The sequence below is a fragment of the Salvelinus namaycush genome, chromosome 4 (genome assembly GCF_016432855.1).
Source record: "Salvelinus namaycush isolate Seneca chromosome 4, SaNama_1.0, whole genome shotgun sequence".
NCBI lineage: Eukaryota > Metazoa > Chordata > Actinopteri > Salmoniformes > Salmonidae > Salvelinus > Salvelinus namaycush.
Window position 1 is genome coordinate 81,678,785 of NC_052310.1, and position 18,034 is coordinate 81,696,818.

An 18,034-nucleotide genomic window follows, 5' to 3' on the forward strand; every position below is an offset into this window, starting at 1 on the left:
CAGGCTCTGAGTGGTGGCCAGTCCTATCCTGGCTGTACTGGGTAGAGAGGAACCAGGCTCTGAGGGGTGGCCAGTCCTCTCCTGGCTGTACTGGGTAGAGAGGAACCAGGCTACGAGGGGTGGCCAGTCCTCTCCTGGCTGTACTGTGTAAAGAGGAACCAGGCTCTGAGTGGTGGCCAGTCCTCTCCTGGCTGTACTGGGTAAAGAGGAACCAGGCTATGAGGGGTGGCCAGTCCTCTCCTGGCTGTACTGGGTAAAGAGGAACCAGGCTATGAGGGGTGGCCAGTCCTCTCCTGGCTGTACTGGGTAGAGAGGAACCAGGCTCTGAGTGGTGGCCAGTCCTCTCCTGGCTGTACTGGGTAGAGAGGAACCAGGCTCTGAGGGGTGGCCAGTCCTCTCCTGACTGTACTGGGTAGAGAGGAACCAGGCTCTGAGGGGTGACCAGTCCTCTCCTGACTGTACTGGGTAGAGAGGAACCAGGCTCTGAGGGGTGACCAGTCCTCTCCTGGCTGTACTGGGTAGAGAGGAACCAGGCTCTGAGGGGAGACCAGTCCTCTCCTGACTGTACTGGGTAGAGAGGAACCAGGCTCTGAGGGGTGACCAGTCCTCTCCTGGCTGTACTGGGTAGAGAGGAACCAGGCTCTGAGTGGTGGCCAGTCCTCTCCTGGCTGTACTGGGTAAAGAGGAACCAGGCTATGAGGGGTGGCCAGTCCTCTCCTGGCTGTACTGGGTAAAGAGGAACCAGGCTATGAGGGGTGGCCAGTCCTCTCCTGGCTGTACTGGGTAAAGAGGAACCAGGCTATGAGGGGTGGCCAGTCCTCTCCTGGCTGTACTGGGTAGAGAGGAACCAGGCTCTGAGTGGTGGCCAGTCCTCTCCTGGCTGTACTGGGTAGAGAGGAACCAGGCTCTGAGGGGTGGCCAGTCCTCTCCTGACTGTACTGGGTAGAGAGGAACCAGGCTCTGAGGGGTGGCCAGTCCTCTCCTGACTGTACTGGGTAGAGAGGAACCAGGCTCTGAGGGGTGGCCAGTCCTCTCCTGACTGTACTGGGTAGAGAGGAACCAGGCTCTGAGGGGTGGCCAGCCCTCTCCTGACTGTACTGGGTAGAGAGGAACCAGGCTCTGAGTGGTGACCAGTCCTCTCCTGGCTGTACTGGGTAGAGAGGAACCAGGCTCTGAGGGGTGGCCAGTCCTCTCCTGACTGTACTGGGTAGAGAGGAACCAGGCTCTGAGGGGTGGCCAGTCCTCTCCTGACTGTACTGGGTAGAGAGGAACCAGGCTCTGAGTGGTGACCAGTCCTCTCCTGGCTGTACTGGGTAGAGAGGAACCAGGCTCTGAGGGGTGGCCAGTCCTCTCCTGACTGTATTGGGTAGAGAGGAACCAGGCTCTGAGGGGTGGCCAGTCCTCTCCTGGCTGTACTGGGTAAAGAGGAACCAGGCTCTGAGTGGTGGCCAGTCCTATCCTGGCTGTACTGGGTAGAGAGGAACCAGGCTCTGAGGGGTGGCCAGTCCTCTCCTGGCTGTACTGGGTAGAGAGGAACCAGGCTACGAGGGGTGGCCAGTCCTCTCCTGGCTGTACTGTGTAAAGAGGAACCAGGCTCTGAGTGGTGGCCAGTCCTCTCCTGGCTGTACTGGGTAAAGAGGAACCAGGCTATGAGGGGTGGCCAGTCCTCTCCTGGCTGTACTGGGTAAAGAGGAACCAGGCTATGAGGGGTGGCCAGTCCTCTCCTGGCTGTACTGGGTAGAGAGGAACCAGGCTCTGAGTGGTGGCCAGTCCTCTCCTGGCTGTACTGGGTAGAGAGGAACCAGGCTCTGAGGGGTGGCCAGTCCTCTCCTGACTGTACTGGGTAGAGAGGAACCAGGCTCTGAGGGGTGACCAGTCCTCTCCTGACTGTACTGGGTAGAGAGGAACCAGGCTCTGAGGGGTGACCAGTCCTCTCCTGGCTGTACTGGGTAGAGAGGAACCAGGCTCTGAGGGGAGACCAGTCCTCTCCTGACTGTACTGGGTAGAGAGGAACCAGGCTCTGAGGGGTGACCAGTCCTCTCCTGGCTGTACTGGGTAGAGAGGAACCAGGCTCTGAGTGGTGGCCAGTCCTCTCCTGGCTGTACTGGGTAAAGAGGAACCAGGCTATGAGGGGTGGCCAGTCCTCTCCTGGCTGTACTGGGTAAAGAGGAACCAGGCTATGAGGGGTGGCCAGTCCTCTCCTGGCTGTACTGGGTAAAGAGGAACCAGGCTATGAGGGGTGGCCAGTCCTCTCCTGGCTGTACTGGGTAGAGAGGAACCAGGCTCTGAGTGGTGGCCAGTCCTCTCCTGGCTGTACTGGGTAGAGAGGAACCAGGCTCTGAGGGGTGGCCAGTCCTCTCCTGACTGTACTGGGTAGAGAGGAACCAGGCTCTGAGGGGTGACCAGTCCTCTCCTGACTGTACTGGGTAGAGAGGAACCAGGCTCTGAGGGGTGACCAGTCCTCTCCTGGCTGTACTGGGTAGAGAGGAACCAGGCTCTGAGGGGTGGCCAGTCCTCTCCTGACTGTATTGGGTAGAGAGGAACCAGGCTCTGAGGGGTGGCCAGTCCTCTCCTGACTGTACTGGGTAGAGAGGAACCAGGCTCTGAGGGGTGACCAGTCCTCTCCTGACTGTACTGGGTAGAGAGGAACCAGGCTCTGAGGGGTGACCAGTCCTCTCCTGGCTGTACTGGGTAGAGAGGAACCAGGCTCTGAGGGGTGGCCAGTCCTCTCCTGACTGTATTGGGTAGAGAGGAACCAGGCTCTGAGGGGTGGCCAGTCCTCTCCTGACTGTATTGGGTAGAGAGGAACCAGGCTCTGAGGGGTGGCCAGTCCTCTCCTGACTGTATTGGGTAGAGAGGAACCAGGCTCTGAGGGGTGGCCAGTCCTCTCCTGACTGTATTGGGTAGAGAGGAACCAGGCTCTGAGGGGTGGCCAGTCCTCTCCTGACTGTACCAGGTGGGCATTAAGGCCAGATTGTTGTAAATCAATCACCTTTCGCCCCTCTCAGCCTCGCTCGCCAACCAAACCATTCCCTCACCTCGTGTCTGAGGACAGGGTGGAACAGGACATCAGACTATAGAATGCGTGTTGACACGACTGTAGGTGAGTTTGAACACTGTATCTGTGTCTTAGTTTCATTGTCTGTCTCTTAAGACACGTGTTCTTGCTCATTAAGAGTTGGAGAAGAACCCATGGAGAGAATCAGCTGTCCTTTGGAATATTGCTCCTGACAACTCGAGACGTCTTAATTGTGGAGGCAGCGACACCCTCTCTCTCTCTCTCCCCCTTAACCCGGCCGACGTGCGGTTGCCAAGTCGGGCCGTGTTCCCCTCTAAGCACGCCGGGTTCATTTTCTGCTCGGCTGAGTCCTGTTCACTTCTGCAGAAAGACTGTGTTCTGTCTCTTGGCAGTTCTTTACACAAGGGGAAAGCTAGGGTGCTGCTGTTAGTTGAGGGATTGCAAAGGGACTTGTGCTGTAGCTTTAGCGAAGCCAGCGACCACTGGTATGAGTCTATCCGTCCCAGCATGTTGTTAAAACATGTAGATGGAAAGCCATGACAGACAGGCTGAGGATCAATATGTTGGCTGAAGATCTAGCATCAGCTACACAGGAGAGCTGATCAACTTAGGGACCAATAAGGCTCTGACTTTATTGTGCAATCCCCGGTCACGTCAACATTTTAATCATTTCTTTCACTAGGTAGTGTGTATATTAGACTTGGGCGGTATACTGTGTACCGGGGTATTTGGAAATAGCCACCGAATGGTTTTTCAATACAGTCGATACTGTTGAAACTACTGTGTTTCTTTGAAGTTTTTCAATAAAAATGTGAATATTTGTAGCTACTTTTTAAGTAAATACCTGCAGTGCAGTAGGTTAGGAGGTAAAGCAGGTCTCTGATCTGATCCTGTTGTTTCTGCTGGTCTCTGATCTGATCCTGTTGTCTCTGATCTGATCTTGTTGTTTCTGCTTGTCTCTGATCTGATCCTGTTGTCTCTGATCTGATCCTGTTGTTTCTGCTGGTCTGTGATCTGATCCTGTTGTCTCTGATCTGATCCTGTTGTTTCTGCATGTCTGTGATCTGATCCTGTTGTTTCTGCTGGTCTCTGATCTGATCTTGTTGTCTCTGATCTGATCCTGTTGTTTCTGCTGGTCTCTGATCTGATCCTGTTGTCTCTGATCTGATCCTGTTGTTTCTGCTGGTCTCTGATCTGATCCTGTTGTTTCTGCTGGTCTCTGATCTGATCCTGTTGTCTCTGATCTGATCCTGTTGTTTCTGCTGGTCTCTGATCTGATCCTGTTGTCTCTGATCTGATCCTGTTGTTTCTGCTGGTCTCTGATCTGATCCTGTTGTTTCTGCTGGTCTCTGATCTGATCCTGTTGTCTCTGATCTGATCCTGTTGTTTCTGCTGGTCTCTGATCTGATCCTGTTGTCTCTGATCTGATCCTGTTGTTTCTGCTGGTCTCTGATCTGATCCTGTTGTCTCTGATCTGATCCTGTTGTTTCTGCTGGTCTCTGATCTGATCCTGTTGTTTCTGCTGGTCTCTGATCTGATCCTGTTGTTTCTGCTGGTCTCTGATATGATCCTGTTGTCTCTGCTTGTCTCTGCAGGTATTAAAAAGTATGTTGTTGGACTTATTATCAAGACGTCGTCGGACGCTACAATGGTGGAGGTGAGGGCTGAAACATGTGTCATGTTAATATGAGTGTAAACTCCCCTGTCAGATGGAGCTGGTAGTTGTTACCGTGGTGATGATAACAGCGCTCTCATTCATCTTTTTCAGAAAGAGAAAGTGTACATTGGAAAGCTGAACATGATCCTTGTTCAGGTAAGAGAGTGTGTGTGTCTGTGTGTGTGTCTGTGTGTGTCTGTGTGTGTGTCTGTGTCTGTGTCTGTGTGTGTCTGTGTGTGTCTGTGTCTGTGTGTGTCTGTCTCTCTGTGTGTGTCTGTGCCTGTGTGTGTGTGTGTGTGTGTGTGTCTGTGCCTGTGTCTGTGTGTGTGTGTGTGTGTGTGTGTGTGTGTGTGTGTGTGTGTGTGTGTGTGTCTGTGTGTGTGTGTGTGTGTGTGTGTGCACCTACTAATATTGCTGTTCTCCTGTCTGTGAATGAACTAGGATGCTCTCTTTGTAACTAGGACTCAGGTGAGCTGCTCAGCTTCATCTGGGCAGAGTCCTCCAAACTGTGTGTGGGTAACTGTGTGTGTGTTCAATCATATGTGTGTATCATGTGTGTGTACAGCTGACTGTAGCTGCATGAGTGTGTGTGTGTGTGTGTGTGTGTCATTGAGTGTGAGTCAGTGTGTCTGCATCAGCTGATGTTGTTTTGTCCTGAAGAGACCCACCAGGTCAGGGTGTCTCAGCATCTACTGTCTGTTCTGACGTGTGTGTGTGTGTGTGGGTGTGTGTGTGTGTGTGTGTGTGTGTGTGTAAGGGTGGTAGTTTGGTGAATCACACACTTAAGGAATGAGTAACCTTCTCTGAGAGCAGCATTAGCTCCCAGAACTAATGATGGCTATAGGCTTTAGCACAGCAAGCTAACGTACAGATCCTTCAGAAAGGGTTTTGTGTTTGTATTTATTTTGGATCCTCTTCCTGGGGTCCAGCTAAATTAAGGCAGTTTATACAATTTTAAAAAACATTACATTCACAGAGTTCACTGTGTCCTCAGGCCCCTACTCCACCAATACCACATATCCGTGTGTGTGTGTGTGTGTGTGTGTGTGTGTGTGTGTGTGTGTGTGTGTGTGTGTGTGTGTGTGTGTGTGTGTGTGTGTGTGTGTGTGTGTGTGTGTGTGTGTGTGTGTGTGTGTGTGTGTGTGTGTGTATTCAGACCCCTTGACTTATTCCACATGTTGTTGTTGTTACAGCCTGAATTCAAAGTTGATTAAATTTATATGTTTGTTTTTTTCACTCATCTACACACAATACCCCATAATGACAAAGTAAAAATGTGTTTTTTCAACATTTGTCCACATTTCTTACATTTGTATAATATGTTTATTATTTTCCAATAATAATACAAAGAAGACAGATACAAACATTGACGTTCATTGTATTGTTGAATGGCATGGCACATTTACAGGAGGAAACTAAACTCACATATAGAAAACATCAAATAAATCCTATTAGCTGGTACATGTTATAAGAAGACAGCGTACAGCCATTACAAGCAGTGTAGTGAAACCCCAATATAAATATTGAGTGGAGTACAACACAGAGTAGCAGCAGATTATCAACCCAGTTATGAAGCGGGAATAAACCATTTATCCTGTATCAGCTGACATATTTAGTAAAACATTGGACTTCTTATTGGAAGTATTGTGTTGAATCTTGTGCACGTTTATTAAAAATGAAATACAGAAATATCTCATTTACATAAGTATTCAACCCTTTGAGTCAATACATATTAGAATCACCTTTGGCAGCTGTGAGTCTTTCTGGGTAAGTCTTTAAGAGCTTTGTACACCTGGATTGTACAATATTTGCCATTATAATTTTTATTAATTCTTCAAGCTCTGTCAAGTTGGTTGTTGAACATGGCTAGACATCCATTTTCAAGTCTTGTCATAGATTTTCAAGCAGATTTAACCTGTTTGGGCTGCAGGGGCAGTATTGAGTAGCCAGATAAAAGGTGCCCATTTCAAACGGCCTCGTACTCAATCCTTGCTCGTACAATATGCATATTATTATTACTATTGGATAGAAAACACTCTCTAGTTTCTAAAACCGTTTGAATTATATCTGTGAGTAAAACAGAACTCATTTGGCACAAACTTCCTGACCAGGAAGTGGAAAATCTGAAATCGATGCTCTGTTCTAGGTCCTGCCTATAAATGGGCATGATACGTATTAGTATACATGCACGTCATACACCTTCCCCTAGATGTCAAGAGGCAGTGAGAGAAGAAATGGAGTGTTTATCTTGGTCTGAGTTGGAATAAATCCTCTTGGAATGACGTGTCACCCATTTCCTGTTTTCAGGAAGGCGCAAGAAGGAACCGGGGATTGCCTTTTGAAAAGCTGTCGTTATAGGCGACTACTATCTCCGGCTTTGATTTTATTTGATACATGTGACAATATCATCGTAAAGTATGTTTTTTCAATATAGTTTAATCAGATTATTGAATTTTTTTCGGGAGTTTTGCCGTGGTCCGTTCTCTTCCGTTTGTTGACATGGAGAGATTCGCGCCACTTGGCGAGTGTGCTTGCTAAATCGAGAGGGAAAAAGGCCGTTCTAAATCCAAACAACGATTGTTCCCGACAAAGGACCCCTTGTACAACATTCTGATGAAAGATCAGCAAAAGTAGGACCCATTTTATGATGCTATTTCATATATCTGTCGAACATGTGAACTAGTCGTTTGCGCCCAGCTTTTGGGTACTCTCTCGTCATACCTAAGCTGTATGTCGTAATGAAGTTATTTTTAGAATTCTAACACGGCGATTGCATTAAGAACTAGTGTATCTATCATTTCCTATACAACATGTATTTTTTAGTTATGTTTATGAATAGCTATTTGGTCAGAATATGTGTGTCAGAAAAAGTGTCAGAAAAATATCCGGACGTTGTGGGAAAAATATGCTACATTAGCACAATGTATAACCACTGATTTCAGCTCTAAATATGCACATTTTCGAACAAAACATAAGTGTATGTATAACCTGATGTTATAGGACTGTCATCTGATGAAGCTTATCAAGGTTAGTCAAAAATTATATATCTTTTGCTGGTTTGTCACGATCGCTAACTTTTGCTACTGGGAAATGGCTTGTGTTTCTGGCTATTGTGGTAAGCTAATATAACGCTATATTGTGTTTTCGCTGTAAAACACTTAATAAATCGGAAATATTGGCTGGAATCACAAGATGCCTGTCTTTCATTTGCTGTACACTATGTATTTTTCAGAAATGTTTTATGATGAGTATTTAGGTATTTGACGTTGGTGTCTGTAATTACTCTGGCTGCTTTCGGTGCAATTTCTGATTGTAGCTGCAATGTAAACTATGATTTATACCTGAAATATGCACATTTTTCGAACAAAACATAGATTTATTGAATAACATGTTATAAGACTGTCATCTGATGAAGTTGTTTGTTGGTTAGTTTGGTTGGTTCTTGGTTAGTTAGGTTGGCTTTGTGCATGCTACCTGTGCTGTGAAAAATGTCTGTCCTTTTTTGTATTTGGTGGTGAGCTAACATAAATATACGTGCTGTTTTCGCTGTAAAACATTTTAAAAATTGGACATGTTGGCTGGATTCACAAGATGTGTACCTTTCATTTGCTGTATTGGACTTGTTAATGTGTGAAAGTTAAATATTTCTAAAACATATATTTTGAATTTCGCGCCCTGCACTTGAAGTGGCTGTTGTCATATTGTGGCCGGCCTCGGGCTTGCAGCCAGAAGAAGTTTAAGTCAAAACTGTAACTTGGCCGTTCAGGAACATTCAGGGTCTTCTTGGTAAGCAACTCCAATGTAGATTTGGCCTTGTGTTGTAGGTTATTGTCCTGCTGGAAGGTGAATTCATCTCCCAGTGTCTGTTGGAAAGCAGACTGAACCTGAAACTTCCTTGCCTATGACGAGCATACCCATAACATGATGCAGCCACCACTAAGCTTGAAAATATGGAGAGTGGTACTCAGTAATGTGTTGTATTGGATTTGACCCAAACATAATGCTTTGAATTCAGTACAGAAAGTGAATTGCTTTGCCATATTTTTTTGCAGTATTACTTTAGTTCCTTGTTGCAAACAGGATGCATGTTTTGGAATATTTTTATTCTGTACAGGCTTCCTTCTTTTCACTCTGTCAATTAGGTTAGTATTGTGGAGTAACTACAATGTTGTTGATCCATCCTCAGTTTTCTCCTATCACAGCCATTAAAACTCTGTAACTGTTTTAAAGTCACCATTGGCCCCATAGTGAAATCCCTGAGCGGTTTCCTTCCTCTCCGGCAACTGAGTTAGGAAGGATACCTGTATCTTGTGATTAATTACTTCACCATGCTTAAAGGAATATTCAATGTCTGCTTTTTTTTTTTTTTTACCCATCTACCAATAGGTACCCTTCTTTGTGAGGCAATGGAAAACCTCCCTGGTCTTTGTGGTTGAATCTGTGTTTGCAATTCACAGCTCGACTGAGGGACCTTATAGATAATTGTATGTGTGGGGTACAGAGATGAGGTAGTTATTACAAGATCATGTTAAACACTATTATTGCACCCAGAGTGAGTCCATCCAACTTACTATGTGACATTTTTACTCCTGAACTATAGACTTGACATAACGAGGGGTTTAATACTTGTTGACTCAAGACATTTCAGCTTCTAATTTTTTTATGAACTTGTAAAAATGTAGAACAACATGATGACAAAAACATCTCGATTGAATCCATTTTAAATTCAGGCTGTAACACAACACAATGTGGGAAAGGTCAAGGGGTGTGAATACTTCCTGAAGACACTGTAGTCTGGTGGTGTGCAGACAACATGGGCTCAAACCTAATTGGTCACGTGTGTGTTTGTGTGTGTGTGTGTGTGTGTGTGTGTGTGTGTGTGTGTGTGTGTGTGTGTGTGTGTGTGTGTGTGTGTGTGTGTGTGTGTGTGTGTGTGTGTGTGTGTGTGTGTGTGTGTGTGTGTGTGTGTGTGTGTGTGTGCGCCTACTGTGTGTGTATGTGTGTGTGTACCTACAGTATGTCTGTATTGTGTGTGTGTGTGTGTTCCTACAGTGTGTGTGTGTGTACCTACAGTATGTCTGTATTGTGTGTGTGTGTGTGTGTTCGCGTACATCCGCGAATGGGTGTGCGCGTGTTTGCATGTATGAATGATTGTTTATATTAATGTGTGTGTATACCTCTCCTCCTTTCCCTCCAGATCCTGAAGCAGGAGTGGCCCAAGCACTGGCCCACGTTCATCAGTGACATCGTGGGAGCCAGCCGCACCAGCGAGAGCCTCTGTCAGAACAACATGATCATCCTCAAGCTGCTCAGTGAGGAGGTGTTTGACTTCTCTAGTGGACAGATGACCCAGGTCAAGGCCAAGCACCTCAAAGACAGGTAATACAGAAATATACTGTATATCTTAACATAGCAGATCTTTTATATCTGTAATATTTATATATATACACCATTTAGCAGACGCATTGATCCAAAGCCACTTAGTCATGTGTGGATACATTTTCCTTATATGCGGAAAGCAGGTCATCTATAAGTCCATGCTAGGTAAAGCTCCGCCTTATCTCAGTTCACTGGTCACCATAACAACACCCACCCGTAGCACGCGCTCCAGCAGGTATATCTCACTGGTCATCCCAAAAGCTAACACCTCATTTGGCCGCCTTTCCTTCCAGTTCTCTGCTGCCAATGACTGGAACGAATTGCAAAAATCAGTGAGGTTGGAGACTTATATCTCCCTCACTAACTTTAAACATCAGCTATCTGAGCAGCTAACCGATCGCTGCAGCTGTACATAGTCCATCGGTATACAGCCCACCCAACTACCTACCTCACCCCCATACTGTTTTTATTTATTTACTTTTCTGCTCTTTTGCACACCAGTATCTCTACCTGCACATGATCATCTGATGATTTATCACTCCAGTGTTAATCTGCTAAATTGTAATTATTCGCTCCTATGGCCTATTTATTGCCTACCTCCTCATGCCTTTTGCACACAATGTATATAGACTCATTTTTTATTTTTTTTCTACTGTGTTATTGACTTGTTTATTGTTTACTCCATGTGTAACTCTGTGTTGTTGTCTGTTCACACTGCTATGCTTTATCTTGGCCAGGTCGCAGTTGTAAATGAGAACTTGTTCTCAACTGGCCTACCTGGTTAAATAAAGGTGGGGGGGGGGGGGGGAAAGAAAAAGAAAAGCTGTTAGCACCCTGCTCTACCAACAGCTGTTAGCACCCTGCTCTACCAACAGCTGTTAGCACCCTGCTCTACCAACAGCTGTTAGCACCCTGCTCTACCAACAGCTGTTAGCACCCTGCTCTACCAACAGCTGTTAGCACCCTGCTCTACCAACAGCTGTTAGCACCCTGCTCTACCAACAGCTGTTAGCACCCTGCTCTACCAAAAGCTGTTAGCACCCTGCTCTACCAACAGCTGTTAGCACCCTGCTCTACCAACAGCTGTTAGCACCCTGCTCTACCAACAGCTGTTAGCACCCTGCTCTACCAACAGCTGTTAGCACCCTGCTCTACCAACAGCTGTTAGCACCCTGCTCTACCAACAGCTGTTAGCACCCTGCTCTACCAACAGCTGTTAGCACCCTGCTCTACCAACAGCTGTTAGCACCCTGCTCTACCAAAAGCTGTTAGCACCCTGCTCTACCAACAGCTGTTAGCACCCTGCTCTACCAAAAGCTGTTAGCACCCTGCTCTACCAACAGCTGTTAGCACCCTGCTCTACCAACAGCTGTTAGCACCCTGCTCTACCAACAGCTGTTAGCACCCTGCTCTACCAACAGCTGTTAGCACCCTGCTCTACCAACAGCTGTTAGCACCCTGCTCTACCAAAAGCTGTTAGCACCCTGCTCTACCAACAGCTGTTAGCACCCTGCTCTACCAAAAGCTGTTAGCACCCTGCTCTACCAACAGCTGTTAGCACCCTGCTCTACCAAAAGCTGTTAGCACCCTGCTCTACCAACAGCTGTTAGCACCCTGCTCTACCAAAAGCTGTTAGCACCCTGCTCTACCAACAGCTGTTAGCACCCTGCTCTACCAACAGCTGTTAGCACCCTGCTCTACCAACAGCTGTTAGCACCCTGCTCTACCAACAGCTGTTAGCACCCTGCTCTACCAACAGCTGTTAGCACCCTGCTCTACCAACAGCTGTTAGCACCCTGCTCTACCAACAGCTGTTAGCACCCTGCTCTACCAACAGCTGTTAGCACCCTGCTCTACCAACAGCTGTTAGCACCCTGCTCTACCAACAGCTGTTAGCACCCTGCTCTACCAACAGCTGTTAGCACCCTGCTCTACCAACAGCTGTTAGCACCCTGCTCTACCAACAGCTGTTAGCACCATGCTCTACCAACAGCTGTTAGCACCAGGCTCTACCAACAGCTGTTAGCACCAGGCTCTACCAACAGCTGTTAGCACCAGGCTCTACTAACAGCTGTTAGCACCCTGCTCTACCAAAAGCTGTTAGCACCCTGCTCTACCAACAGCTGTTAGCACCCTGCTCTACCAACAGCTGTTAGCACCCTGCTCTACCAACAGCTGTTAGCACCCTGCTCTACCAACAGCTGTTAGCACCCTGCTCTACCAACAGCTGTTAGCACCCTGCTCTACCAACAGCTGTTAGCACCCTGCTCTACCAACAGCTGTTAGCACCCTGCTCTACCAAAAGCTGTTAGCACCCTGCTCTACCAAAAGCTGTTAGCACCCTGCTCTACCAAAAGCTGTTAGCACCCTGCTCTACCAAAAGCTGTTAGCACCCTGCTCTACCAAAAGCTGTTAGCACCCTGCTCTATCAAAAGCTGTTAGCACCCTGCTCTACCAAAAGCTGTTAGCACCCTGCTCTACCAAAAGCTGTTAGCACCCTGCTCTACCAAAAGCTGTTAGCACCCTGCTCTACCAAAAGCTGTTAGCACCCTGCTCTACCAAAAGCTGTTAGCACCCTGCTCTACCAAAAGCTGTTAGCACCCTGTTCTACCAAAAGCTGTTAGCACCCTACTCTACCAAAAGCTGTTAGCACCAGGCTCTACCAAAAGCTGTTAGCACCCTGCTCTACCAAAAGCTGTTAGCACCCTGCTCTACCAAAAGCTGTTAGCACCAGGCTCTACCAAAAGCTGTTAGCACCAGGCTCTACCAAAAGCTGTTAGCACCAGGCTCTACCAAAAGCTGTTAGCGCCCTGCTCTACCAAAAGCTGTTAGCGCCCTGCTCTACCAAAAGCTGTTAGCGCCCTGCTCTACCAACAGCTGTTAGCGCCCTGCTCTACCAACAGCTGTTAGCGCCCTGCTCTACCAACAGCTGTTAGCACCCTGCTCTACCAACAGCTGTTAGCACCCTGCTCTACCAACAGCTGTTAGCACCCTGCTCTACCAACAGCTGTTAGCACCCTGCTCTACCAAAAGCTGTTAGCACCCTGCTCTACCAACAGCTGTTAGCACCCTGCTCTACCAACAGCTGTTAGCACCCTGCTCTACCAACAGCTGTTAGCACCCTGCTCTACCAACAGCTGTTAGCACCCTGCTCTACCAACAGCTGTTCGCACCCTGCTCTACCAAAAGCTGTTCGCACCCTGCTCTACCAACAGCTGTTAGCACCAGGCTCTACCAACAGCTGTTGGCACCCTGCTCTACCAACAGCTGTTAGCACCCTGCTCTACCAACAGCTGTTAGCACCCTGCTCTACCAACAGCTGTTAGCACCCTGCTCTACCAAAAGCTGTTAGCACCCTGCTCTACCAACAGCTGTTAGCACCCTGCTCTACCAACAGCTGTTAGCACCCTGCTCTACCAACAGCTGTTAGCACCCTGCTCTACCAACAGCTGTTAGCACCCTGCTCTACCAACAGCTGTTAGCACCCTGCTCTACCAACAGCTGTTAGCACCCTGCTCTACCAACAGCTGTTAGCACCCTGCTCTACCAACAGCTGTTAGCACCCTGCTCTACCAACAGCTGTTAGCACCAGGCTCTACCAACAGCTGTTAGCACCAGGCTCTACCAACAGCTGTTAGCACCAGGCTCTACCAACAGCTGTTAGCACCAGGCTCTACTAACAGCTGTTAGCACCCTGCTCTACCAAAAGCTGTTAGCACCCTGCTCTACCAACAGCTGTTAGCACCCTGCTCTACCAACAGCTGTTAGCACCCTGCTCTACCAACAGCTGTTAGCACCCTGCTTTACCAACAGCTGTTAGCACCCTGCTCTATCAACAGCTGTTAGCACCCTGCTCTACCAAAAGCTGTTAGCACCCTGCTCTACCAAAAGCTGTTAGCACCCTGCTCTATCAAAAGCTGTTAGCACCCTGCTCTACCAAAAGCTGTTAGCACCCTGCTCTACCAAAAGCTGTTAGCACCCTGCTCTACCAAAAGCTGTTAGCACCCTGCTCTACCAAAAGCTGTTAGCACCCTGCTCTACCAAAAGCTGTTAGCACCCTGCTCTACCAAAAGCTGTTAGCACCCTGCTCTACCAAAAGCTGTTAGCACCCTGCTCTACCAAAAGCTGTTAGCACCCTGCTCTACCAAAAGCTGTTAGCACCCTGCTCTATCAAAAGCTGTTAGCACCCTGCTCTACCAAAAGCTGTTAGCACCCTGCTCTACCAAAAGCTGTTAGCACCCTGCTCTACCAAAAGCTGTTAGCACCCTGCTCTACCAAAAGCTGTTAGCACCCTGCTCTACCAAAAGCTGTTAGCACCCTGCTCTACCAAAAGCTGTTAGCACCCTGTTCTACCAAAAGCTGTTAGCACCCTGCTCTACCAAAAGCTGTTAGCACCAGGCTCTACCAAAAGCTGTTAGCACCCTGCTCTACCAAAAGCTGTTAGCACCCTGCTCTACCAAAAGCTGTTAGCACCAGGCTCTACCAAAAGCTGTTAGCACCAGGCTCTACCAAAAGCTGTTAGCACCAGGCTCTACCAAAAGCTGTTAGCGCCCTGCTCTACCAAAAGCTGTTAGCGCCCTGCTCTACCAAAAGCTGTTAGCGCCCTGCTCTACCAACAGCTGTTAGCGCCCTGCTCTACCAACAGCTGTTAGCGCCCTGCTCTACCAACAGCTGTTAGCACCCTGCTCTACCAACAGCTGTTAGCACCCTGCTCTACCAACAGCTGTTAGCACCCTGCTCTACCAACAGCTGTTAGCACCCTGCTCTACCAAAAGCTGTTAGCACCCTGCTCTACCAACAGCTGTTAGCACCCTGCTCTACCAACAGCTGTTAGCACCCTGCTCTACCAACAGCTGTTAGCACCCTGCTCTACCAACAGCTGTTAGCACCCTGCTCTACCAACAGCTGTTCGCACCCTGCTCTACCAAAAGCTGTTCGCACCCTGCTCTACCAACAGCTGTTAGCACCAGGCTCTACCAACAGCTGTTGGCACCCTGCTCTACCAACAGCTGTTAGCACCCTGCTCTACCAACAGCTGTTAGCACCCTGCTCTACCAACAGCTGTTAGCACCCTGCTCTACCAAAAGCTGTTAGCACCCTGCTCTACCAACAGCTGTTAGCACCCTGCTCTACCAACAGCTGTTAGCACCCTGCTCTACCAACAGCTGTTAGCACCCTGCTCTACCAACAGCTGTTAGCACCCTGCTCTACCAACAGCTGTTAGCACCCTGCTCTACCAACAGCTGTTAGCACCCTGCTCTACCAACAGCTGTTAGCACCCTGCTCTACCAACAGCTGTTAGCACCAGGCTCTACCAACAGCTGTTAGCACCAGGCTCTACCAACAGCTGTTAGCACCAGGCTCTACCAACAGCTGTTAGCACCAGGCTCTACTAACAGCTGTTAGCACCCTGCTCTACCAAAAGCTGTTAGCACCCTGCTCTACCAACAGCTGTTAGCACCCTGCTCTACCAACAGCTGTTAGCACCCTGCTCTACCAACAGCTGTTAGCACCCTGCTTTACCAACAGCTGTTAGCACCCTGCTCTATCAACAGCTGTTAGCACCCTGCTCTACCAAAAGCTGTTAGCACCCTGCTCTACCAAAAGCTGTTAGCACCCTGCTCTATCAAAAGCTGTTAGCACCCTGCTCTACCAAAAGCTGTTAGCACCCTGCTCTACCAAAAGCTGTTAGCACCCTGCTCTACCAAAAGCTGTTAGCACCCTGCTCTACCAAAAGCTGTTAGCACCCTGCTCTACCAAAAGCTGTTAGCACCCTGCTCTACCAAAAGCTGTTAGCACCCTGCTCTACCAAAAGCTGTTAGCACCCTGCTCTACCAAAAGCTGTTAGCACCCTGCTCTACCAAAAGCTGTTAGCACCCTGCTCTACCAAAAGCTGTTAGCACCCTGCTCTACCAAAAGCTGTTAGCACCCTGCTCTACCAAAAGCTGTTAGCACCCTGTTCTACCAAAAGCTGTTAGCACCCTGCTCTACCAAAAGCTGTTAGCACCAGGCTCTACCAAAAGCTGTTAGCACCCTGCTCTACCAAAAGCTGTTAGCACCCTGCTCTACCAAAAGCTGTTAGCACCAGGCTCTACCAAAAGCTGTTAGCACCAGGCTCTACCAAAAGCTGTTAGCACCAGGCTCTACCAAAAGCTGTTAGCGCCCTGCTCTACCAAAAGCTGTTAGCGCCCTGCTCTACCAAAAGCTGTTAGCGCCCTGCTCTACCAACAGCTGTTAGCGCCCTGCTCTACCAACAGCTGTTAGCGCCCTGCTCTACCAACAGCTGTTAGCACCCTGCTCTACCAACAGCTGTTGGCACCCTGCTCTACCAACAGCTGTTGGCACCCTGCTCTACCAACAGCTGTTAGCACCCTGCTCTACCAACAGCTGTTAGCACCCTGCTCTACCAAAAGCTGTTAGCACCCTGCTCTACCAACAGCTGTTAGCACCCTGCTCTACCAAAAGCTGTTAGCACCCTGCTCTACCAACAGCTGTTAGCACCCTGCTCTACCAAAAGCTGTTAGCACCCTGCTCTACCAACAGCTGTTAGCACCCTGCTCTACCAAAAGCTGTTAGCACCCTGCTCTACCAACAGCTGTTAGCACCCTGCTCTACCAACAGCTGTTAGCACCCTGCTCTACCAAAAGCTGTTAGCACCCTGCTCTACCAACAGCTGTTAGCACCCTGCTCTACCAAAAGCTGTTAGCACCCTGCTCTACCAACAGCTGTTAGCACCCTGCTCTACCAAAAGCTGTTAGCACCCTGCTCTACCAACAGCTGTTAGCACCCTGCTCTACCAACAGCTGTTAGCGCCAGGCTCTACCAACAGCTGTTAGCACCCTGCTCTACCAACAGCTGTTAGCACCCTGCTCTACCAACAGCTGTTAGCACCCTGCTCTACCAACAGCTGTTAGCACCCTGCTCTACCAACAGCTGTTAGCACCCTGCTCTACCAACAGCTGTTAGCACCCTGCTCTACCAACAGCTGTTAGCACCCTGCTCTACCAACAGCTGTTAGCACCCTGCTCTACCAACAGCTGTTAGCACCCTGCTCTACCAACAGCTGTTAGCACCAGGCTCTACCAACAGCTGTTAGCACCAGGCTCTACCAACAGCTGTTAGCACCAGGCTCTACCAACAGCTGTTAGCACCAGGCTCTACTAACAGCTGTTAGCACCCTGCTCTACCAAAAGCTGTTAGCACCCTGCTCTACCAACAGCTGTTAGCACCCTGCTCTACCAACAGCTGTTAGCACCCTGCTCTACCAACAGCTGTTAGCACCCTGCTTTACCAACAGCTGTTAGCACCCTGCTCTATCAACAGCTGTTAGCACCCTGCTCTACCAAAAGCTGTTAGCACCCTGCTCTACCAAAAGCTGTTAGCACCCTGCTCTATCAAAAGCTGTTAGCACCCTGCTCTACCAAAAGCTGTTAGCACCCTGCTCTACCAAAAGCTGTTAGCACCCTGCTCTACCAAAAGCTGTTAGCACCCTGCTCTACCAAAAGCTGTTAGCACCCTGCTCTACCAAAAGCTGTTAGCACCCTGCTCTACCAAAAGCTGTTAGCACCCTGCTCTACCAAAAGCTGTTAGCACCCTGCTCTACCAAAAGCTGTTAGCACCCTGCTCTACCAAAAGCTGTTAGCACCCTGCTCTACCAAAAGCTGTTAGCACCCTGCTCTACCAAAAGCTGTTAGCACCCTGTTCTACCAAAAGCTGTTAGCACCCTGCTCTACCAAAAGCTGTTAGCACCAGGCTCTACCAAAAGCTGTTAGCACCCTGCTCTACCAAAAGCTGTTAGCACCCTGCTCTACCAAAAGCTGTTAGCACCAGGCTCTACCAAAAGCTGTTAGCACCAGGCTCTACCAAAAGCTGTTAGCACCAGGCTCTACCAAAAGCTGTTAGCGCCCTGCTCTACCAACAGCTGTTAGCGCCCTGCTCTACCAACAGCTGTTAGCACCCTGCTCTACCAACAGCTGTTA

General features: G+C 48.8%; 1 protein-coding gene across 3 annotated transcripts in view; it reads left to right on the top strand.

Moving 5' to 3' along the window:
* The window catches only part of LOC120046855 (exportin-1), a 76,945-nt gene that overhangs the window by 21,122 nt on the left and 37,789 nt on the right, over positions 1-18,034 (top strand). For all 3 annotated transcript variants that reach the window (XM_038992418.1, XM_038992420.1, XM_038992419.1), the window contains exons 5-7: positions 4,615-4,676; positions 4,788-4,832; positions 9,874-10,055. In XM_038992418.1, the coding sequence (XP_038848346.1) occupies positions 4,615-4,676; positions 4,788-4,832; positions 9,874-10,055 (289 nt within the window). The remainder of the gene's footprint in view (positions 1-4,614; positions 4,677-4,787; positions 4,833-9,873; positions 10,056-18,034) is intronic.